The 20470-nt window shown below is 42.8% G+C and overlaps 1 protein-coding gene across 1 annotated transcript in view; it reads left to right on the forward strand.

Annotated features, from left to right (window-relative positions):
* dnah7 (dynein, axonemal, heavy chain 7) overlaps positions 1-20470 on the forward strand; it is a 73119-nt gene that overhangs the window by 49378 nt on the left and 3271 nt on the right. Inside the window, 17 exon segments of the mRNA XM_069154801.1 lie at positions 189-379; positions 3818-3951; positions 4042-4377; positions 4601-4727; positions 5039-5233; positions 7858-7950; positions 8083-8259; positions 8494-8655; positions 8824-9024; positions 9169-9330; positions 10022-10207; positions 11592-11729; positions 13894-14124; positions 15614-15766; positions 18899-19001; positions 19004-19075; positions 19898-20001. Of these exon segments, the coding sequence (XP_069010902.1) occupies positions 189-379; positions 3818-3951; positions 4042-4377; positions 4601-4727; positions 5039-5233; positions 7858-7950; positions 8083-8259; positions 8494-8655; positions 8824-9024; positions 9169-9330; positions 10022-10207; positions 11592-11729; positions 13894-14124; positions 15614-15766; positions 18899-19001; positions 19004-19075; positions 19898-20001 (2765 nt within the window).

Raw genomic sequence — 20470 nt, forward strand, 5'->3', positions numbered from 1 at the left:
TGAGAACCTTTTGAAGTAGTGCAGTGGCTCAGCTGTTGAGGCGGTAGTGTAGGTCAATAGCAGACAATTTGACAGCTCCAAGTGATATTTGTTTTTTAAAAAAAGTGTATGTGTATGAACACTGGTCTCTCTTCAAAGAAGTCATCTGTTTGTTTAGGAAAAACATTGATTTGAACATTTTCTTTCAGTGCTGCTGGAGAACGTTGGTGAGGAGCTGGACCCCATCCTGGAGCCTCTGCTGCTGAGGCAGACTTTTAAACAGGGTGGTGCCATCTGTATCCGCCTGGGAGACTCTACCATTGAGTACGCTCCTGACTTCTGCTTCTATATCACTACCAAGCTGCGCAACCCCCACTACCTGCCTGAGACCTCTGTCAAGGTATTGTACAGGGAAACTGGTACTTATACACAGGAACACAGTGATTATGATACTTAAACAGTGTTCTGGCATCATTTATTTCTGTATTCAATTTAAAAATGTTTGCCCAATCAATCATGGTTGAAGCATAGACTGTGTATGGAAGTGGAAGTAGCTTCCAGGTCTGAAAACTGAGCCCGATGCGGAAGTGCCTTAAGCTGCAATACCACCGGGTGCAACTGGAGGTTGTCTCTAAAAATTCTCCGGCTCCATAGACTTACATTCAACTAGTCTCATAAAATTCTCAGTCAATAAAATTCCTCCATGAGTTATCTCAGATGTCACCAGCTAAAATCGCTCCTTCTTATTCGTTTTCTGCCCGTCCATATGAAAATAATCTTATCATTAATTAGAAAATAAGCTTCAAAAATCAATGTTTTTGGGGGCGTGTCTGTTTGATTGACAGGCCGGGGATGCAGTCAGGTTACGGTTATCGGTGGGCGGGACGTAGTATCGCCAGGTTTCCAGTCAGATCGAGTCAGATGATCCGCTCGCCCAAGTATGGTCACTACCGGCTCCAAACCGCTCTGAACTAGCAAGAAGGCGCCGGCCGAATTCCAAACTCAAGGCCTCATAAAGGCTGGTCACAAACCAATGAGTGACGTCACTGCTGGTTGTAGATTGTTTTAAAGTCAATAATTTATTTAAAAAAGACAAATATTTTTAATGAGCTCTGTGTATTCGCAGAAGTTTCATTATGGTTTGATTGCGTGTCACCCATTTCACTGGTCAACTTGCCACAGTTTGACAATAGGGATAGGACAAAAAAAAAAAAAAGGCTGCCAGTGCTGCAGAACCTGGATACATATCAATGCCAAAGCCCCTGTAATTTTGCTTTGTTGTGTTCATCCCACAGTATTGAGACACAGAAATATACCCCCGTGTGAGAGATTTGAAAAGTCCTGCCACTGCCAATGCTGCACCCTGTTCCACCCCAACACCACACACAAACATACTCAGACAGACGGGCCTGAAGCCGGCACAAACCTTTAGTCATGAAAGCGCGGCAGAGCATTTCTTGACAGTAACCACACACCGGTGCTGTTTGCAGCAGGCTGTCAGTGTTCTTGTGATGAGCCATGTGCGATCCTCCATTGCCTTCTCGACCTATCCCTTCCACGCAGATGGGGGGGCTGGTACCCTTCAATCCTACCGCCGCAGCCCAGGACAGATGAATCTTCCACAACAGATCCCCTGCCAGCACAGAGGAGAATAATAAAATACAGGCACTTACGGGGACCAACCCAGACATCTGTATTCCTCTGGCTTTGAAAAGTCATTTTCATCACAACTAATAGTCGCTAACAACCTAATTTGCTGTGCCATCTACATTTTTCAAGACACTTCATTTTATTAGTGAATCATAAATGACACGTGGGGCACTGCAATCTCTCTTTAACTCAACTCAACTCAACTCAACTTTATTTATATAGCACCTTTCATACAAGCCTGGAGCCCAAAGCACTTCACATCTGAGCAACATACACACATAAAAAGCAAAGATCCAAACAAATTGACAGGCATACAAAACAGAACAACAAGATAAGAAATAAGGTAAAACTTGTAAAAATATAGGTTAAATAAAATGAAGAAATTAAAATTGCAACAATAAAAACAACGTTATAAGAATCAATAATTAAATTTTGGGAAAGTGAAGAAAAACACAGAGGATAAAAACAATAATCAAAACTTAAAATCAGGATGATAAACATCACTAGAAAGCCAGATTAAAAAGACGTGTCTTTAGTTTTCTTTTAAAAACACAGCTTGACATTCTGATGTCCGAAGGCAGTGAGTTCCACAGTTTAGGGGCATCTTTACACTATACAACCCGTATATTTATACAGGGCATTTTGGTAAGGGGGAGGTTATTAGTCTAAGGGCAGTCAGTCAACATATGCCACTCTTGTTACATTTGTATTTTTATTCTAATTGCAAACCACTGTTGTTGTTGGTACTTGCGTACCATGCTGCGAACAGATCGGGTCCAGTCTACATCCAGGACATGGTCCAACCTTACATCCCAGCCCGCTCCCTCCGCTCTGCTTCTACCAATCAGCTTGTTGCTCCTCACTGAGCTAAACTCTCTACAAAAGCACAACTGTTTGCTGTCCTGGCTCCTAAATGGTGGAATGAGCTCCCCACCGACATCAGGACAGCAGAAACTCTGTACATCTTCCGCCGCAAACTAAAAACACACCTCTTCCGACTTCACCTTGAACAGTAGAACTTTAGTAGCGCTTAAAATGGCACTTACTGATAGCACTTTGTAGTTTGGCTTTCTTGAAGAAAATTGTATTTTCTTGATTCCTGTTGTTCTGGGTTTTGTACCCTCACGGTTGAAATGCACTTATTGTAAGTCGCTTTGGATAAAAGCGTCAGCTAAATGTAATGTTGTTTTTTTCTGCTGATAGATTAGCGCCACATTCCCTCTTTGGTTCTTAGTTATTGCATCATACCACTAAAAATGACAGCATATTTTTTTACCTCAATAGCAGAGTGAATCGTTGTTCACTGATATCACCATCCCAATGGAACACAGCACCCCCTACAAAAAGAAAAAAAAATATCTAAGAAAAAAAGCAGCATTAAAGGAAATTGCATTACTGAGAGGCAAGTGGTTGGAAAGCATTACCGACGATCACATTTCAAACATCTATTTGCAGGGGCTCGGCTCGTTATGGGCGGCTATTAGATTGATTCAACTCATTTTTCACAACTGGCTCAATCCTCCTTTTTTTTTTTTTTTTTGCTTAAATCTTTTCTTTTTTTTTTTTGCCTGCAGTACAGTACACAATGCAGCTTCCATTATTCCCATTAAACCCTTTTTGAAATGCAATAGTTCCAAATAGAAGAGTGCGAGCATCTAGGAAAGCAGCCCTAAGGGAGCTCAAGGGGACGAAGGGAAGCAAACAGGGAAGGGTGTATGTGTGAAAAGGACAAACTGGAGATTTATATGGGCACCGAGTCTTTACCACCAGCTGAGTGGGTCTCACAACATCAATAGAAATGGAATTAGGCCCCGGAGAAGTGCACTCGTTTATTAGGGCAGAGAGTAGATAGCAGATACAGGCTTTTAACCTCTGGGTAAGTGCGAAGCAGGATTACTACAGCTGAGGTAAAAGATACTCCTTCACTTTGCGCTGCAACACCTTTTCACAGAAAAGGGGGGAATAAAAAAAAGTAAATGCATCCTACCTGTACTTTGCCAAGGCTGGAGCGGTTATTGGAATTGATTGGATAGGAGGTTAGTGGGGGAGAGCAGCACTGGAGCCAAGGTGATCAACACTGCACTGTGAAGTACTTTACTTTAATGACCCAGAGCAAGGGTGGACCAAGACAACCCCTCTCCCAATTTGTTTCTGTATTTTGTCTTTGGTTTCACCCTGTGTGGTGTAGGTGACCCTGCTTAACTTCATGATCACCCCAGAGGGCATCCAAGACCAGCTCCTGGGCATCGTTGTGGCCCGAGAGAGGCCTGACCTGGAAGAGGAGAAACATGTCCTCATCCTTCAGGGAGCAGAGAACAAAAGGCACAGTAGCACTAATCAAACACAACGCCTGCTTCCTCAAAGTGAAAACTGCAGTTAACTGTATCATTTTGGTTTGCATTTTTTTGTCAGACAACTGAAGGAGATTGAAGACAAGATCTTGGAAGTTCTGTCCTCCTCCGAGGGCAACATCCTGGAGGATGAGACGGCCGTCAAGATCCTCTCCTGCTCCAAAGTGCTGGCCAACGAAATCACAGAGAAGCAGGCCGTGGCTGAGGTGACGGAGCAGAAGATCGATGAGACCCGCATGGGCTACACACCCATCGCCATGCATTCTGCCATCTTGTTCTTCTCTATCGCTGACCTGGCCAACATCGAACCCATGTACCAGTACTCCCTCACATGGTTTATTAACCTCTTCATCAGTTCCATTGACGGCTCGGACAAGAGTGACGACTTGGCGCAGAGGTAAGCAGGCCTGGCTAACGTAATGGGGAAATACTAGTTCCTACTGAAGCAGGTTACCAAACCACTACTTTAAAGTATCTCTCCACTCAAAAAAAAAAATCATTTGTAAACAGTTCAAAATTACGAGTAATAGTGTGAGTGTTGATGAGTTTGTGAGTTTTGTTTGGTTTGGATTAAAACTCCACTAAACAAGACTATTTAAAATGTTATGTCTGTTTTTCAGACTACAGATCCTGAAAGACCACTTCACCTACACACTATATGTCAATGTGTGTCGCTCACTGTTTGAGAAGGATAAGCTGCTCTTTTCCTTCTGCCTCAGTATCAGTCTGCTCATGCACGACAACCTGGTAGGAATATACACTCACATTCGCAACACAAACCTTAGATGTTTGAACGCATCTATTTTTGTTTTGTTTGTTTGTTAGCAAGTGATTAGTTCATCAAACAAAGCTAGTTCGTGTCATTTTTCAGACCCTGCTTCTCAATGATTACTTTGCACTAGATTATCTGTATTATCTGTATTTGCAATTTGCATAATATTGTTATCCAAAGATAATCCCCCAAATTGTCAACCATTAAGCCACTTAATCACAAATTCTGCTCATTCCGCTGCTGTGTTAACAGTGTAATAGCTGCATGGTACTAATTGATGCTGTAGGTGGATGAGGGGGAGTGGCGCTTCCTTCTAACAGGTGGTGTTGGCCTGGACAACCCCCACTCCAATCCTTGCACCTGGCTCCCCAAGAAGTCTTGGGACGAGGTATGCCGCTTGGATGAGATGGAACATTTCAAAGGACTGCGCCATGACATGGCTCACCTGAGAAATGAGTGGAAACTGGTCTACGACAGCCCGGTGAGTGTTATCAGGCCGACTGCTTCCTTCTTTGAGTGTTGTACTGTATATGTTTCTGTATTGGTACAAACAGAGTGGGTACAATTTTGTTATCTTCTATTAAGAAATTAAAAAGTTTAAAATACCTGATTGAAGATGACGTGGTATAATGCCTGCATCCATGAAATACATGTACAGAAAGGAAACATTAAAACAGAAAGTACTCCAGAGAACTAAAGGGAGAAGAAAATGTGTAAATCCTCTTCCTCCAAAAAAAAAAAAAAAAAAAAAAGACAATTTGATTACATTAATATGGCTGCCATGGCTGCTGTCTTATTGTAGTCACTGTGTTTGTGTTAACAATTGGCTGGGAATGTGGTGGTGGTGGTGGTGGTAGTGGTTAGCAATTAAGGTTAACAGGTTAAAATAAGGTGACATTTGTTATTAACACTAGTGTTAGGCCACGAAATATCAAGTCAAAATGCGTTCTGCTGCCTTTAAAAGACCGACATACTGGATTTTATAGAATGAAATGCTGAAAATACTCAGGATATTTACCGGAGATTTAGTAAATGTATTCTGTATGTGAATGCATGGGCCCCATACACGCAGACCAACTTGGCACCAGCTTGAGCAATTGTTTGCCTGTTAAAAGAGAGCAAACCTCACAGCACTGCCACAGGCAGCACATGACTTTGGTTTGACACCTCGTCACTGTGTCTCAAACTAAAAGTTATTTAAAATGCAACTGACGTTTTTCAAAGTGTGCCCACTTACAGATTACAGCTGACCAATAAGATTACTGCATTTCCAAAGATATAGTATTTGTGGTAATTGAAAATATGAATTTTTGATTTGTCTCCCTTCAGTGGTACTTAATAGAATAGTTACTTAATTTAAAGATGATAAATCATATCGTGATGTATTGGTATTGCTGTTAATTGAGCTCTTTACCCTGCGGTGTAACTCAGTGGTGACCCACAGGTTGGCCTGTTCAAGTGGACTATTTAAGATGTTATTAATGTTGTTGCTTTGCTAGTAACACCTGTTTAATAAAAAAAAAAAAAAAAAAAAAAAAAAAAAAAAAAAAATCTGCATATGAATGAGAGGGTTTGATGTCCTGAGCATGGACAGAATGCCAAGGAGTACAAATTACAAGCAAACCTCAGCAAAACAGTTAGCAAGATGTGGAGAGGGATTAAAAAGGGGGAGGAGGATAGAGTAAACAGACTAAACCTATTTTCCAGTGGGTTTGGCACAAGAATCAGTGGCTAGCTTCACTCACTCAGCTCAGTGGGGTAGCACCATGGAATCCCACATCACTAATGAAGCCCTTCATTCCACCTTCCCTACCTAATGCCATTGCGGCTGAATACACCACAGCCGGAAAAAAAAAACCCCGGCTGTGGTGTATTCACTGTGATTTCAATGTAACATTGACAGAGGGGAAACAGGAGAAAGAAAGTGGGAGAGGAAAATAGTTTGCCTCAGGTACAGACCATGCAATTTGACTATCTCGCCATCTTCTAAAGAATCTTAGCTTTATCCAATTAAATGTATTCAGTTCTCTTTATGATAGTCCCATCTATGCAATCTAGATACAAGAACAGCGGTTTAATCAATGTACGGTGCAACGTGTATGCAGCACACATGGTTGTCTCGTCGCTGTCACACACACACACACACACACACACACACACACACACACACACACACACACACACACACACACACACACACGCACATGCTCACACAAACTTTGATTTATAATCAACAGAATCAGCCACAACACTTCTATCTAATTAAATCCAGTTTGTTCCAGTTGTAAAATTCACATTTATTCAATCTTGATGCAGGAACAGCTGTTCAATCAAGCACACAGGCACTCAGACACACACGCCAGCACACCCCTGTTCACACAGAGAAAATCCCCAGGAGATCCTAAATAGGTGTATCCGTCTCAAAGCACCTGCCAACACACATAGCCAGAAGTCTCTCGACAAACAGCCTGGGGGGAAATAATTCCAAAAGTTCCCGCTACCATTGCTCACTTCCTCCTTTGCACTTGTTTCACAAATTAATCAAACATATTGCTGTGACCCAGTAGTGTTTCCCCACCTCTGTTTCTTATTTTTTTTTTCCTTTTTCATACATGTTCAGCTGTCTCCCGATATTACTCTCCTACCCACATTTCACATTACGGATTACCCGTGTTTTTGCTTAATTACAAAGCTTAATCTTTCCTCTCTGAGAAAAAAAATGGCCAAAAATTCGTTCGGCTACATGTTTTTGAAGGTAACCTTGATGAAAGGGCCGTGCTTATTTCCTTGATGAATAAAAACGCTTCTGTATTCCCTCATTTCAAACAGACTTAAAATATAATTTCATAATTTGCGTGCCTGCTCGTGTACTCTGCTGATTAATTTCTTACTTTATTGTTTTCTTGGACTGTCAGTTAGAATTTAGGTGTACGCAATATACGATGATAAAAGAAAAAACAGTGATGCCATATTTGCAGTATGTTTTTCCCAGGAAAAGCTACGTGACAGCATTCATATTTAGAAGTATGCACATATCCAATGTGGAGCGATTTCTATTTAGATACGGTCTGCATTCAACATGGGTTGTGCTGTATATATTTGCAGGATCCCCATCAGACGGCCTTCCCTGATGTGTGGCAGGAGAAGCTGAGCGAGTTCCAGAAGATGCTGGTGATTCGTTGTCTCAGACCAGACAAGGTCAGTTCCTGTGGGCAATTGTGTCTGTTACTACGGAGGTTTCTCACACACACACACACACACACACACACACACACACACACACACACACACACACACACACTAAACGCACTCCATTAACTTGTCCCTCAGATTATACCCATGGTACAGGAGTTTGTTTCCGACAGTTTGGGCCGTCCCTTCATCGAAGCGCCGCCCTTCAACCTGAGTAAGGCCTTTGTGGATAGCCACTGCTGTGCCCCCCTCATCTTCATCCTCTCTCCTGGCTCAGATCCCATGGCTGCTCTGCTCAAGTTCGGAGATGAAAAGGTACACAGACATCTGGAAAACTCAGCAGCTTTGAAGCCTGCTGTGTGTACAAACTCAAAATGAAAGGAGAAATTGAATCCTCTAGATTTACCAGGCTTCCACATAGCTCTTTTTAAAGGAGACATTTTTTTTGGCACCTTTCAAGGCAAAAAGATATATATATATATATATATATATATATATACATATATAATTGAGTGTGCGTGTGTGTGCACTGCTGTTCTTAACCCTCAGGGCTTCACCGGTAACATGCTGGCCTCCCTCTCTCTGGGTCAAGGCCAGGGTCCTATTGCTATGAATATGATTCAGACAGGCATTAAAGATGGCACCTGGGTGGTTCTGCAGAACTGCCACTTGGCTACTTCATGGATGTCAACGCTGGAGAGGGTCTGTGAGGTCAGAACACACACACACACACACACACACACACACACACACACACACACACACACACACACACACACACACACACACACACACACACACACCTTCTCTCCCCAGTGGGAAGAGAGCTAATTCATGTCTTTTCTATATGTATTTATGTATTTATGTATTTGTGAGCAGGGACTGAACCCAGACACCACACATCCAGACTTCAGACTGTGGCTCACCAGCTACCCATCCCCTACTTTCCCCGTGACGGTGCTCCAGAATGGGGTGAAGATGACCAACGAGGCTCCAAAGGGCCTCCGCGCCAACATTGCACGCTCCTTCCTGATGGACCCCATCTCTGACCCGGAGTTTTTTGACAGCTGCAGCAAGCCGGTCAGTATGCTCGCCGTGCATATCTATCATGCCTACATCAGTGGGTGCATTTCAGAGTGTGTTTGCTTTAGCTGTTGAAATATTAAACAAGCACCACTGTTTATCTGAGACCGCGCCTTTCATCTGTGCTTATCCACCTCCCAGGTTGTGTTCAAGAAACTCCTCTATGGCCTGTGTTTCTTCCACGCCCTCGCCCAGGAGAGGAGGAAGTTTGGACCTTTAGGTTGGAACATTCCATACGAGTTCAATGAGACCGACCTCCGGATCTCCGTTCAGCAGCTACACATGTTCCTGGAACAGTATCAGGTACCAGATATTTCCTGTTAGGGATGATTTTTTATATTTATTGAGTTAAACTAATAACAAAATTCGATAAAGCATGGGCTGCAGGCTAGTGCATGCTAGCACAGCCTTGTTCTGTCATGCACACTTTCTATATTCTCTTGTAAATCAAGTTTATCTCTGACACAAAATAAAATTCTGTCATATGCAGATTCCCATCCGTGATCTCCTCACATGTACGTACACTAATCAGCATCGAAGCCCATAATAGAAATTCTGGCTTTTACAAGTGGGTTCTGCCTCGCTCAAGTATTCACTTTCATAAGCCACATTCAAAATCCCTATTGACATTTTTCCACAAAGAGATAGCACTTCAGCCATTCACCAATCCGTTTCTCTGCTACAGCCGAGAAGAAGTGGCAGGAATAAACTACAGAGGATATATTTTTTTGAACGCGGTGACATTTTCAGCTCGTAACCGAGTGTGTCTCCGTGAATTTGTAAGTGAATTCCTCCTCCAGAAAATGCCAGTGGCCACCACTTTACTTTTCTGTCTTATTACGCCAGCTTACGTTGCAAGTGTGGGTCCTGAAGTGAATTTGAATTCTTTACTGTTTTAGAAGAGTGTAAATACATACGTGCTGAGTAGCATAACTCTACTCATCAACTAATGTTAAGTTCTCTTCTAAAGTGCATGACTTCTTGTTTCCTGCAGGCTGTGCCATTTGATGCCATCCGCTACATGACTGGTGAGTGTAACTATGGAGGGCGTGTGACGGATGACTGGGACAGACGAACCCTGCGCACCATCCTCTCTATCTTTTACACCTCAAAGATCATTGAGGAGCCTGACTACACGTTTGATCCCAGTGGACTCTACTACGCACCAGCTGAGGGAGATGTAAGAAATACAGAAAATCTCCCCCCCAGAAAATGCCTCAAGTCACTACAAACATCCAAATACCACTCTTAGCAACAAGAAGTATATTTCAAATAAATCACAACATAAATTAAGATCAGGCTAAGCCCAAAGAAGAATAAGATTTACAAAGATAAATAGGTAATTTTATACGTTGTTAACTGAGAATTTTGTACATTATTTTACACAGAATGCAGTAAAAGTTGTTTTAGATGCGAAACTTCACTGAACCGAGTCATCACTCACTCAGTCAGTCACATTTAGCAGGCTGCAGACTCGCTGCAAGGGGCAGCTGTTAACTGTTAAGTGTCTCTTATTTACTTTCATGATCTATGAAACACAGGTATTTCATATGTGTCTTGCGACACATATGACAGAAATGTGACATGTGACAGAAATTTGATCCTTTGCCTTAACTAAATAGTAAATTTATTTGATATTAACTTACATTACCAGCTGTGGAAATGGTTACTTATAGAAGAATTGTTCCTCACTTTTAATATTTTCCTGATTGTAGAACAAATGTGTAATTATACAGTAAAAAAAAAAAAAAAAAAAGTTCTTCGAAGTAGTCACTGTTTTCCTTCATGGCTACTTTGCACGCTATTAGCAGTATCTCAATCAGGTCGTTTTACTGTACAAATTCTACATACATCATAGAAAGGACCACAAGTACTCTGGACTATTTTCTAAGAGCTGAGCTTTCAAAAATACTTGTTGTGGTTTCTTTTTTGTGTTCAAGTTAGTGTGACCTTTTTAAGATATGGTACACTGCAGCACAGAAATGTCAGGTAATATGTTATTTACATAGAAATATATGAAGTCGTATTTAAATATCCTCCAACAATATAGCTGCTCTTTACTCAGAACAGCAGAGTAGAAACAGTTCCGTGACCACAGAACCATCCGTTACACAACACCGCTGGTCGTGTCACTCCCTGATGACGTCTTACAGCAAAACTTAAACTCACTAGTTTTTAAACTAAGAATAATTCAGGATTCATAGTTCCATAGCCATGCTGTTGAGCTACCTTTAAAAAGTCATTAGGAGATCAAATGTGTGTAACAAGGCACAGCAGGCAACCACCATTAGTGAGGGTTGATATATTTGTTCACACAAGTACAATCTATGGCGTACACCATTTTATTTGGCATTTTGTTCTCCAGTGCTGCACCCCCCTCCAACCACATCTTTTATTCATGAAGTCACATTTACATAGTCATTAAAATAAATGTCAGCAATCTAAGGAGCCGACTTGTTTTTCAATGAGTGTTATTACTCGAGATGTTTCCTGATGTTGCGTTAAAAATTGTCCTCGTAACTCACCTCCCTCCTCTTCCTCTGTTTTCTGCATTTCTGTCGCAGTACAACAGCTACATAGAATACACCAAATCGCTTCCACTCAACCCGTCGCCGGAGATTTTTGGCATGAACGCCAACGCAGACATCACCAAGGACCAGGCGGAGACACAACTACTGTTTGACAGCATCTTGCTTACACAGGTAAATCCACTTTTACTTATCATGCATTCACTAATATATTGATTAGCAGCTGGTTAGCAACTAAGATAAATACATAAAGAAGTGCCAACGCACACAAATAGAGTTTATCTGAATTATTCAATCTATACACACTTACAAATGCCGGGTTATTTTTTTCTACCCATGAGAGAAAAACAACCCAGCATTTTTAGTGTGTATAGGAAAAATAAACAGGCAAGTACAAAGTAATTGGTGAAGAATTTTTCGGTTATTGTGACGCTAAATTGGGCGAAAAATATCCGACCCAAAACAGCACTGTGGCCTGGCATGGGTACAGTTAAAAAAAAAAAGATGTTCACTGATTTTCCAAGCCAGCAGCACTGGGTCGCTTCCCAAACCCGTGCGCCCCCTCTTGGCCAACATCCCAGATGCTCGGTTGTAATCACCCCACCCCAGTTGGTAGATTTCCACATTGTAAACAACGTGACCCAGCGAATGCACGACACGCAAATACACACAAAATAAACAGACTGGAGTACATGCACGGAGACATATTTACATAGACAGTCAAATAATTTCTCTCAGCAATAGCGTGCCACCAGCAGTTCTCCATTATTTCTTATAACTACCCTTTCCAGCTCTACATATTTAATCGCCCTCCATTGAAATACACGATGCAACATTAATTAAAGAGAAAAATTACAAATAAATATTTCAGTTATTTGTAGAGAGACTTCTCGAAGAACAAAAGAAAAATGCCTCTTATTAGGGTGTCTTCCTTTGACACTGCAGAGACACAGTATGGCTCACAGTGGCTTTGGTGGAGCTGTGTGATCCCACATCATTATATCGCAACTCTGTTGAGTTAGACTAGGGTAGCTTGTTTCCGGATTATATCGTACCACTTCCCAGCTCCAGTCAATGTCAATGCTTCACATCGAATCTAAAGGGATCTCACATCAAGTCCTACTTTAAGATGAAAGAAGCACAGCTTCTCCCACAAAGTGGAAAGGGATATTTATTTATCTATGCACCCATTTATTTATTTTAAGAAACAGAGACGTGTCTCTCACCTTAAAAAAAAAAATGTTTCGCGATGCTAAAAGTGTAAATTGCCTAAATTCGCTTTGGAAAATAAAGTTTTGAATCGAACAAGTGCAAGAGATCTACTCATAACACCAGATAAGTGACTCTATACGTGCCTCTTTCAGCTCCATACATACAGTGAAAGTATATTTTGAGGGCATCAGACCGGGTTGCAACAAACAAATAGAAAAATGATCTCCACCAGCATCGTCCCCTCTAGATTTTAAGCCAGAATTGGAGCTCCATCGACCCTGGCAGTTATTAATATAAATTCCATTCAACAAGATTAATAATGGCTTCAGTCATGTGTGGACTTCATTAGCATCTAATACGGTCTCATCAGTCTCAATGACCAATAAACAGGGAGACACTTCAAATGGGATGAAGCAGCTATTTATCATTCTCCTACTGTAACCCCGGTGTCATTAGCCAATGATTATCCATTACCGCTGGCTAGTGAATAAGCATCATATAGGTAAATGGAGCAAAGTTGGACTGGGAGGAAAGCGGAAGAATCACAGATTAGAGCGAATAATTATCATCTTGAATGGTGATTAGAATTGTTGATAAGAGTGTGTCAAATTAGTGTGTGTGTGTGGGTGAAATTGGGGGGAAATGCTGTGATGCCTTTCATCTCACGCTGTGTGATGAGATCCTAAGATTACGCTCGCAACAATTCCTCTGCGAACAGAGCTTCACGAGCAGCTGTAAGCTGGCCTGAGATATGTGTACAAATGAAAGAAGTCAAGGTAAAGCTGAGCGGTGACTGATACGACTGCGATGTTATGCGTCCTTTTCCACGCACGCATCTAAATCAGCGCGGCACAAACACGATGAAATATAAGCAAAGTCAAGTCAGAAGTCGGACCCTCTTAACGTCAGGGTCTTTTCACAGATCAAAATAGCACCGAGGCAAAAGAGTCCTCAAAAGGGAATGCATAATTTAACACGTCAAAGACAGCAAATGATAACCCCCCCCCCCCCCCCCCCTCTAAAAAAAAACCACAAAAAAAAAACCACGAGATGTCAATCCAAAGCGAACCGCACGTCCTGCCTCCTCTTCTCATCAGTCCTCTGTCGCTCTTGTGTCTCTGATCAGTCCCGCTCTTCGGGCGGAGATGCCAAATCCTCAGATGACATGGTCTTTGATGTGGCAGCTGACATCCTGAGCAAGCTGCCTGGAGACTTTGACTTAGTGGCGGCAATGAGGCTCTTTCCCACCAGCTACAATCAGAGCATGAACACAGTGCTGCTGCAGGAGATGGGCCGCTTCAACAACCTGCTCCGCACCATGCGAGGCTCCTGCATCAACATTCAGAAGGCCATCAAGGTACATCCTGACATCATGGCATAGGGAAGGAAAGGAATGTATTTACAGTGTCACGTATGCTGCACTTTTTTTTTTTTTTTTTTTTCCTTAGAGAGAAATGTTTACAAATTTTTGTTCGCACTAAAGCCTATTTTCGTTATTATTAGTATTAACTATTTAAATTCAACCCCGATCCGCTTCTCAGTAACCCTTCTTGTTTAGATGCTAAGGGCGTGGCTACATGGCCGAATGGCCCACAATAAAGTTGTTTGCTTCAGATAAACAGTGAGGCCAAATGATGAATTGTCATCGATTGTATATTGCGCGCAGTGACAGCAATAATTCATGATGTAGAGACGCACCTCTGCTGTATGATTACAGGGGAAACGCCGGTAATACATCCTCCAAAGTCAGATGCTGTAAGCGTTCAGCAAAACACTCCAAATGGACTAATCTGACATTTTCTGTTCATTAAACCAAGGAAGCACTTCAAAAGTGATTGTAAAAGTTTAGAACATGTAGACTGTAGCCACTGTATAGAGATTCTTCTGCCTAAAAAAAAAAAATCCATGTCGGTTATTGCTATGAGTATCTTACCGGCACTGTTGTTAGACTTTGCACTAGATTGGATCCATAAAGAAACAGAGCGAAATGGTTTAGGGAAGTTTTTTAAAGTTGGCACTAACCGCCACTACTCTGTAACATTTAAGCACTTTAAAACAAATATTCTTAAGCCTTAATGTGGTTTTAATCTGTTTTTTGTTGTTGTCGTTTTTGCTTTGTTTTCTAATTTTTGCCACCGAGACACACTTTGAAACTTAACACTAGTTACGGAGGCCAAAACATCCTCAGGCAAAAAAAAACAACTGATTGCATTTGGAAAATCCTCAGGCAAAAAAAAACAACTGATTGCATTTGGAAAACTTTGCAGATTCCAAAGATGCTGATTTCATGAAATAGTTTATAATTAGACCAATGATACTTCAGTTATTTGGTCCACTGAGGGTTGTTTTTTTTTGTTTTTTTTTTCATCAAAAGACTCAACAGAAAGTAATCTGAATATTTCTATATGGATATTCAGTGGCTCCGCTCAATTACACCACATTCAAAACGTAAAAAAAAAATACACGCGTCAACGCTCACATGGTTCTTTTTATACCACTTAATAAACAAACGCGTTTCCTCTCCGTCTGAGATGAGCCATCCTCATGAGAGTTAATTGGAGAGAGCATGAAAGAGTCAGGAAGGGGTAAAGCACATCAGCCTTCATACTGCTATCAAAGACCTCCTACAGAGCAATAAGAGTTCTCATTATGTGGCTGTCTGTCACCTTGTATCTCCCGGAGAAAGGTCTTTCAAGTGACGAGCTTCAATTCCTTTCATGTTTGGCTTCGGCATCAGAAGAACACAACATCACGTTTTTTCCGTCGTGAAGATTCAAATCACATGTTTGCGGATGAGCGTGCGCGAGTAAAAGTCAGTGTATTTGTGCGTGCGTGTTCGCGTGCAGGGTCTGGTGGTGATGTCCGCGGAGCTGGAGGAGGTGGTCAGCAGCATCCTAAAGGGTCGCATCCCCGGCATGTGGATGAAGAAGTCCTACCCCAGCCTCAAACCGCTGGGAAGCTACGTCAACGACTTCCTGGAACGACTGGAATTCTTACAGGTGCCTTCAGGCTCTAAATCAAATGCTGACAAGTGTTTTGGGTTATTCATATCGACTTATGTGTTTCCAAAAAAAACAACAACAAACGTTTGAGAGAAGGAGGCGCCGGGGGTCCAAATAAAACGGAAAGGGGGTGGGGGGGGGGGGGGGGGGGGGGGAAGGGAAAAAAAGAATCAAAGAGAACAGAAAAGTTGGTGTTAATGATTATTGCGCGCTTTTGTTATTTAAAAGATAGACCTTTATATCTTAATCAAGATTTTAGCACACATTAGTGCATACCGCACACGTTGCCGTGGTCACCGCCATTGATGGGCAAGCCGACAACCGCTAGCCTGGTGCGACACAAACCCAATTTCTCTGCGTGAGCGGGGGATTTTTTTTTTTTTTTTTTTGCAGTTCACGGTTTGTTTTCCGAGCAGCGAGAGTTGGAAAAAAAAAAAAAGCTAACGCGGCGCTCGTCACGGTTAACCGGCCGTCCAATCGCAGTGACGGAGGGGCGGGACAAACGCGGTCGGAGACCAACGCCGGTCGCTCATTGTTCCGCCCTTCAAAGCGGCCGTGCGAACGCCAGCGCGAGCGGAGTTCCCAGACCGTAGTCGGAGGGAGGAGAGCCGGAGCTTTGGAGCGACGGTGCGTACGCAGCCAAAGCTCACAACCAAAGAGAGAGGGGGGGAAAAAAAAAAAAAAAAAAAAAGACTCCGACAAGACTGCTTAAATAGTAAAAAGCTGTTGTGTAACCTGCGCTAACAGATTCAATCTCACTTAAAAAAAAAAATTAAAAAACAAAACAAAAGCACGATATGTCTTATTAAAGTATTAAGCACCGTCGGCGCATCTTGTCGCAGACGGCAGAAGTCTCTGGGAAACTTGTTTGTTATCTCAGAGTTATACATGAAAAAAGTTCGGACCTTTCATACTTTAGCTTGCAGCATACGGTGAACTGAAACCTGCCTTTAAGCTGAGTCGCACTTGAGTTACACACCAGTTCTTCATTTCGCTGTCGTTTATCATCCGCATAGGAGGTCGGGGCGGAGGGGGGGGGAGGGGGGGTGTAATCTACTGAATTATTCTTTTTCTTCATGGGCAGTTGGTCCAGGAAATACATGCAGCCACATGACCTGCCATGTGAGTCTGCAAAGTGCTGCACCGCTTCATCAAACAGTTCGGCCGGTTCCCACAGCGGACATATTCCACCGGTTCATCGGCACTCAGTAGAGGGAAAAGAAGGCTGTGTGTGTGTGTGTGTGTGTGTGTGTGTGTGTGTGTGTGTGTGTGTGTGTGTTATCCAACTGAAATGTCAACCCATGACTCCCTACAGGGTGAACTGGCGAGTCACAGGTTTCTTATCTGAGACAGCGCGTTTTTTTTTTGTTTGTTTTTTTTTACGAGCCACTTTTGACTTTTCAGGAAAACAAAAACAATTGTTTGCCGTTTTAACAATTTGTAAGAAGAGAAACACCAGCTCATCTTCCTGTCTTCGGTGAACAGATCCCCTCAGAATGGTTTTTAGCCTTCCTCGGCACGACGAAGCATAAATTCTGTATCTTATACGGGCGCAGCTGAAACTTTTGTTGGTAAAACGTTCCAGCTCACTGACATAAACTAAGCGTAAACACGTACCATGCGCAGCGACAGGTTCGGTTAGACGTAGCATTCCTTCCATCTGCTTCTTGTCTTTGTGCTCAGCTTTGCTCAATATATTCTCTACTGAGCACACATGCAGGAAATCTAACAATAATATAAATGGGCCAGGTAATAGATGGAAAAAAAAAAAAAAAAAAAATCCTAAAATTATTCAACTGTGATCTAACCTTATGATTATACCTTTATGAGCCCCCAGACCTTAGTATAAAAAAAAAAAATAAAAAAAAATAACAGCACAATAACTTAACTGTATTAAAGTATGTCATATACCGTTGACATTATTAAATATTCATAAACTATACGTAGAGCTTTCATTGCTCCTTCCAGAACCTATAAAAAGCTCTGTAGCTGGCACGGCTGCAGGTAGGAGGGTCGTTTCATCCACACGCTGTGACGGCGCAGAGCAGTCAAGTCTTCCCGGTGAGAAGTAATTAACTCACTTGTCAAACATCTATGAATATAAATCTCTTTGTTTATGCCGTTGTTTATCCCGTTGTTTGCCTGCTGGGTGGGGGGTGGTGGGCGGGCCGGAGCAACACAGCTGTTTTCTGAAAATACCGGCGGTTTTTTTTTTTTTTTGGGGGGGGCGACCGAGAGAGTCAGTTTCTGAATCGTACTGTTCACACGTGGACTTGCGTACGGATCACGCTCGCGATACGGTTTCCCGGATGGTAACGTGGCGTCTCAGTCGATCCACGGTGCGCATCGAAGTCTCTCGGCGGACGCTTTGAAAAAAATGCAACTTTTTTTCTTTACGGCTTCGGCTTTAAGGGAGATGCGATCGATTCTTTGTTGCCTCCTGATCGGGGTTTATTCAAACAGCGGCCTGTCTGGGGAGAGTTTCAATGTTTTCACCTTTAACAAAAAGGAACACGGACCTGCTATAAGCACCATATGTCCGTTGGTAATGTGGCGTCACATTGCCAATTATTAGTATCATAACCCAGGCCCAAACTGTTTTGCTATGTCATCCTGTATTTTGCTGTTGGGATTAGTTTATTCAAAGTACTAAAATATCTATTAACATTAAGAGTTATTTGCAGCTATTAATTTACCAAATATTCTGTGCGGCCCTCAGTGATCCTATCACCCCCCCCCTTTTTTTTGCGGGTCAACGCGTATTCTCTCTTTTTTTTGTTGTTTTTTTTTTGTAAGCCCGAAGCTGATAATGATTTATTTTTGGGAAATTCATTTCTTTATATTGATCAGGTACGTTCTGTTCTCACCGTCACATAATCAGCTGAACATTGTGTTGAATGTCATGGTATTTGACTGCAGTCGTGCCGCTGCCACGCCTCATTTTGTGTTTTTTTTTTTTTTTAATTGTTTTTCATTTGTGCATTTTTAAATACATATTTTTTTTATTTTCCTGTTGCAACAGAAAAAAAAATAAAAAATAAAAATCAACGCACGTAAAACCCAGCTAACCCAAACCCCCGTGTTTTGGTTGTAAATGTCCTCGTCGTCTTTGCCCTGTTGTGTGTGCAGAACTGGTACGACAAGGGCACGCCGGCTGTATTCTGGATATCAGGATTCTTCTTCACGCAGGCGTTCCTCACAGGCAGCCAGCAGAACTACGCCAGGAAACACACCATCCCATCGACATGCTCGGCTTCGACTTCGAGGTCCTGGACGACAGAAAGCAAAAAAAGGCCCCGGATGACGGTAGAGCGCTGCTGGGGGGGGGGGGGGGAGAGAGTTTGGTTTCCGCGCGGACAGTTAAAGCGGGCTTTTGAATCGTTAGAAGGTTAAAATGACCAAACGCAAAGTCAGGTTTCAAGAGGAATATAAACGGTGGTACGAGGGAAGAAACAAACGGGGGGGGGGGGGGGACAAAAACAAAAACAAAAAAACGAACATAAGGCAGATGGAGTATGAGACGGGGGGGAGTAGAAAGTAAGAAAGAAAGTTACGGAAAAGCCTCCCCTGCCTCCTCATCTACACGCGGCCCTGCATCAGCCCCTCGCTGTGCCCCCCAGCTCTGCTCAAAAGTCTCACATAAAGCCTCACCCTCAGTCAGTTCCCAGCTGGGCCCCCCCCCCCCACCACGGCCCCCCTGCCAAGCTACAAATCTGACAGTGTGTTTGTGCATTTGAGTGTGTGATACTGACAGCGTGCCAGCATCCAGTTATCTCTAAATGGTCCCCCCCCCCCTCCGCCCCCCTCCACACACACACACACACACACACACACACACACACACACACACACCCTATCAGTGAGAGAGATCACATGTTGCACGAAAAGAATGTTACAGGGCAGAGGTCAGATCAGCTTGACTCGGCCGATTTTTTTTTTTTTTTTTTTATGGTTCCTGGAAGAGCCAGTATCCACATGCGCTGTAATCGCAGGGTTCCTCCACATCTGTATTTCATGTCCAGATTTTTTTTTATTTTTTTTTTTTAGATATACCCAGTGATGATAACCTCCTCTTTGATATCTCTTGATTTGTGTGTGTGTGTGTGTGTGTGTGTGTGTGCGTGTCAGGTGTGTACATCAGAGGCCTGTTCCTTGACGGGGCCCGCTGGGACCGAAAGACCAAACTTCTCGCCGAGTCCTACCCCAAAGTGCTGCACGATCCCGTGCCTCTGGTGAGGAGCACGACGCAGCGCCGCTCACGTCGACGCCAAGATTTCATTTTGAGAGTCCTCGTGAATAACCCGGCAGCCGGACGGGGAACTCCCTTCTCATTTTCACTCTCCTCATTTACCCGGCGACCACGTTCAAGTTGAATCATTTCGTTTTCAATCACAAATCACTTTCACATATTCAGAAAGATCGGCACCGGACGTCTCCCGAGTTATTTTTAACGCCGTCGTTGGCCGCTCGGCAGCTTACCGACTGACCGCGGGGGGTCGGCTCGGGGGGGGAGGGGAGCGACGTCGGCGAACGCGAGTTTTAAGTTGATGAATTTCACGATCATCACGGAAATCGGCGTTGTTATTTTTTCGGGAAGCGCTCTTACGTCGGCCTGAGAGGAGTTGACCTCGGGTCCTCTCTCTCTCTCGTTGCCACTTTCGAAGCCATTTTTTTTTTTTTTTTTTTTAATTTCTCCACGGC

The sequence above is a fragment of the Embiotoca jacksoni genome, unplaced genomic scaffold (assembly GCF_022577435.1).
Source record: "Embiotoca jacksoni isolate LCO1_2020_lvr unplaced genomic scaffold, fEmbJac1.0.p SCAF_2, whole genome shotgun sequence".
Classification (NCBI taxonomy): Eukaryota; Metazoa; Chordata; class Actinopteri; family Embiotocidae; genus Embiotoca; species Embiotoca jacksoni.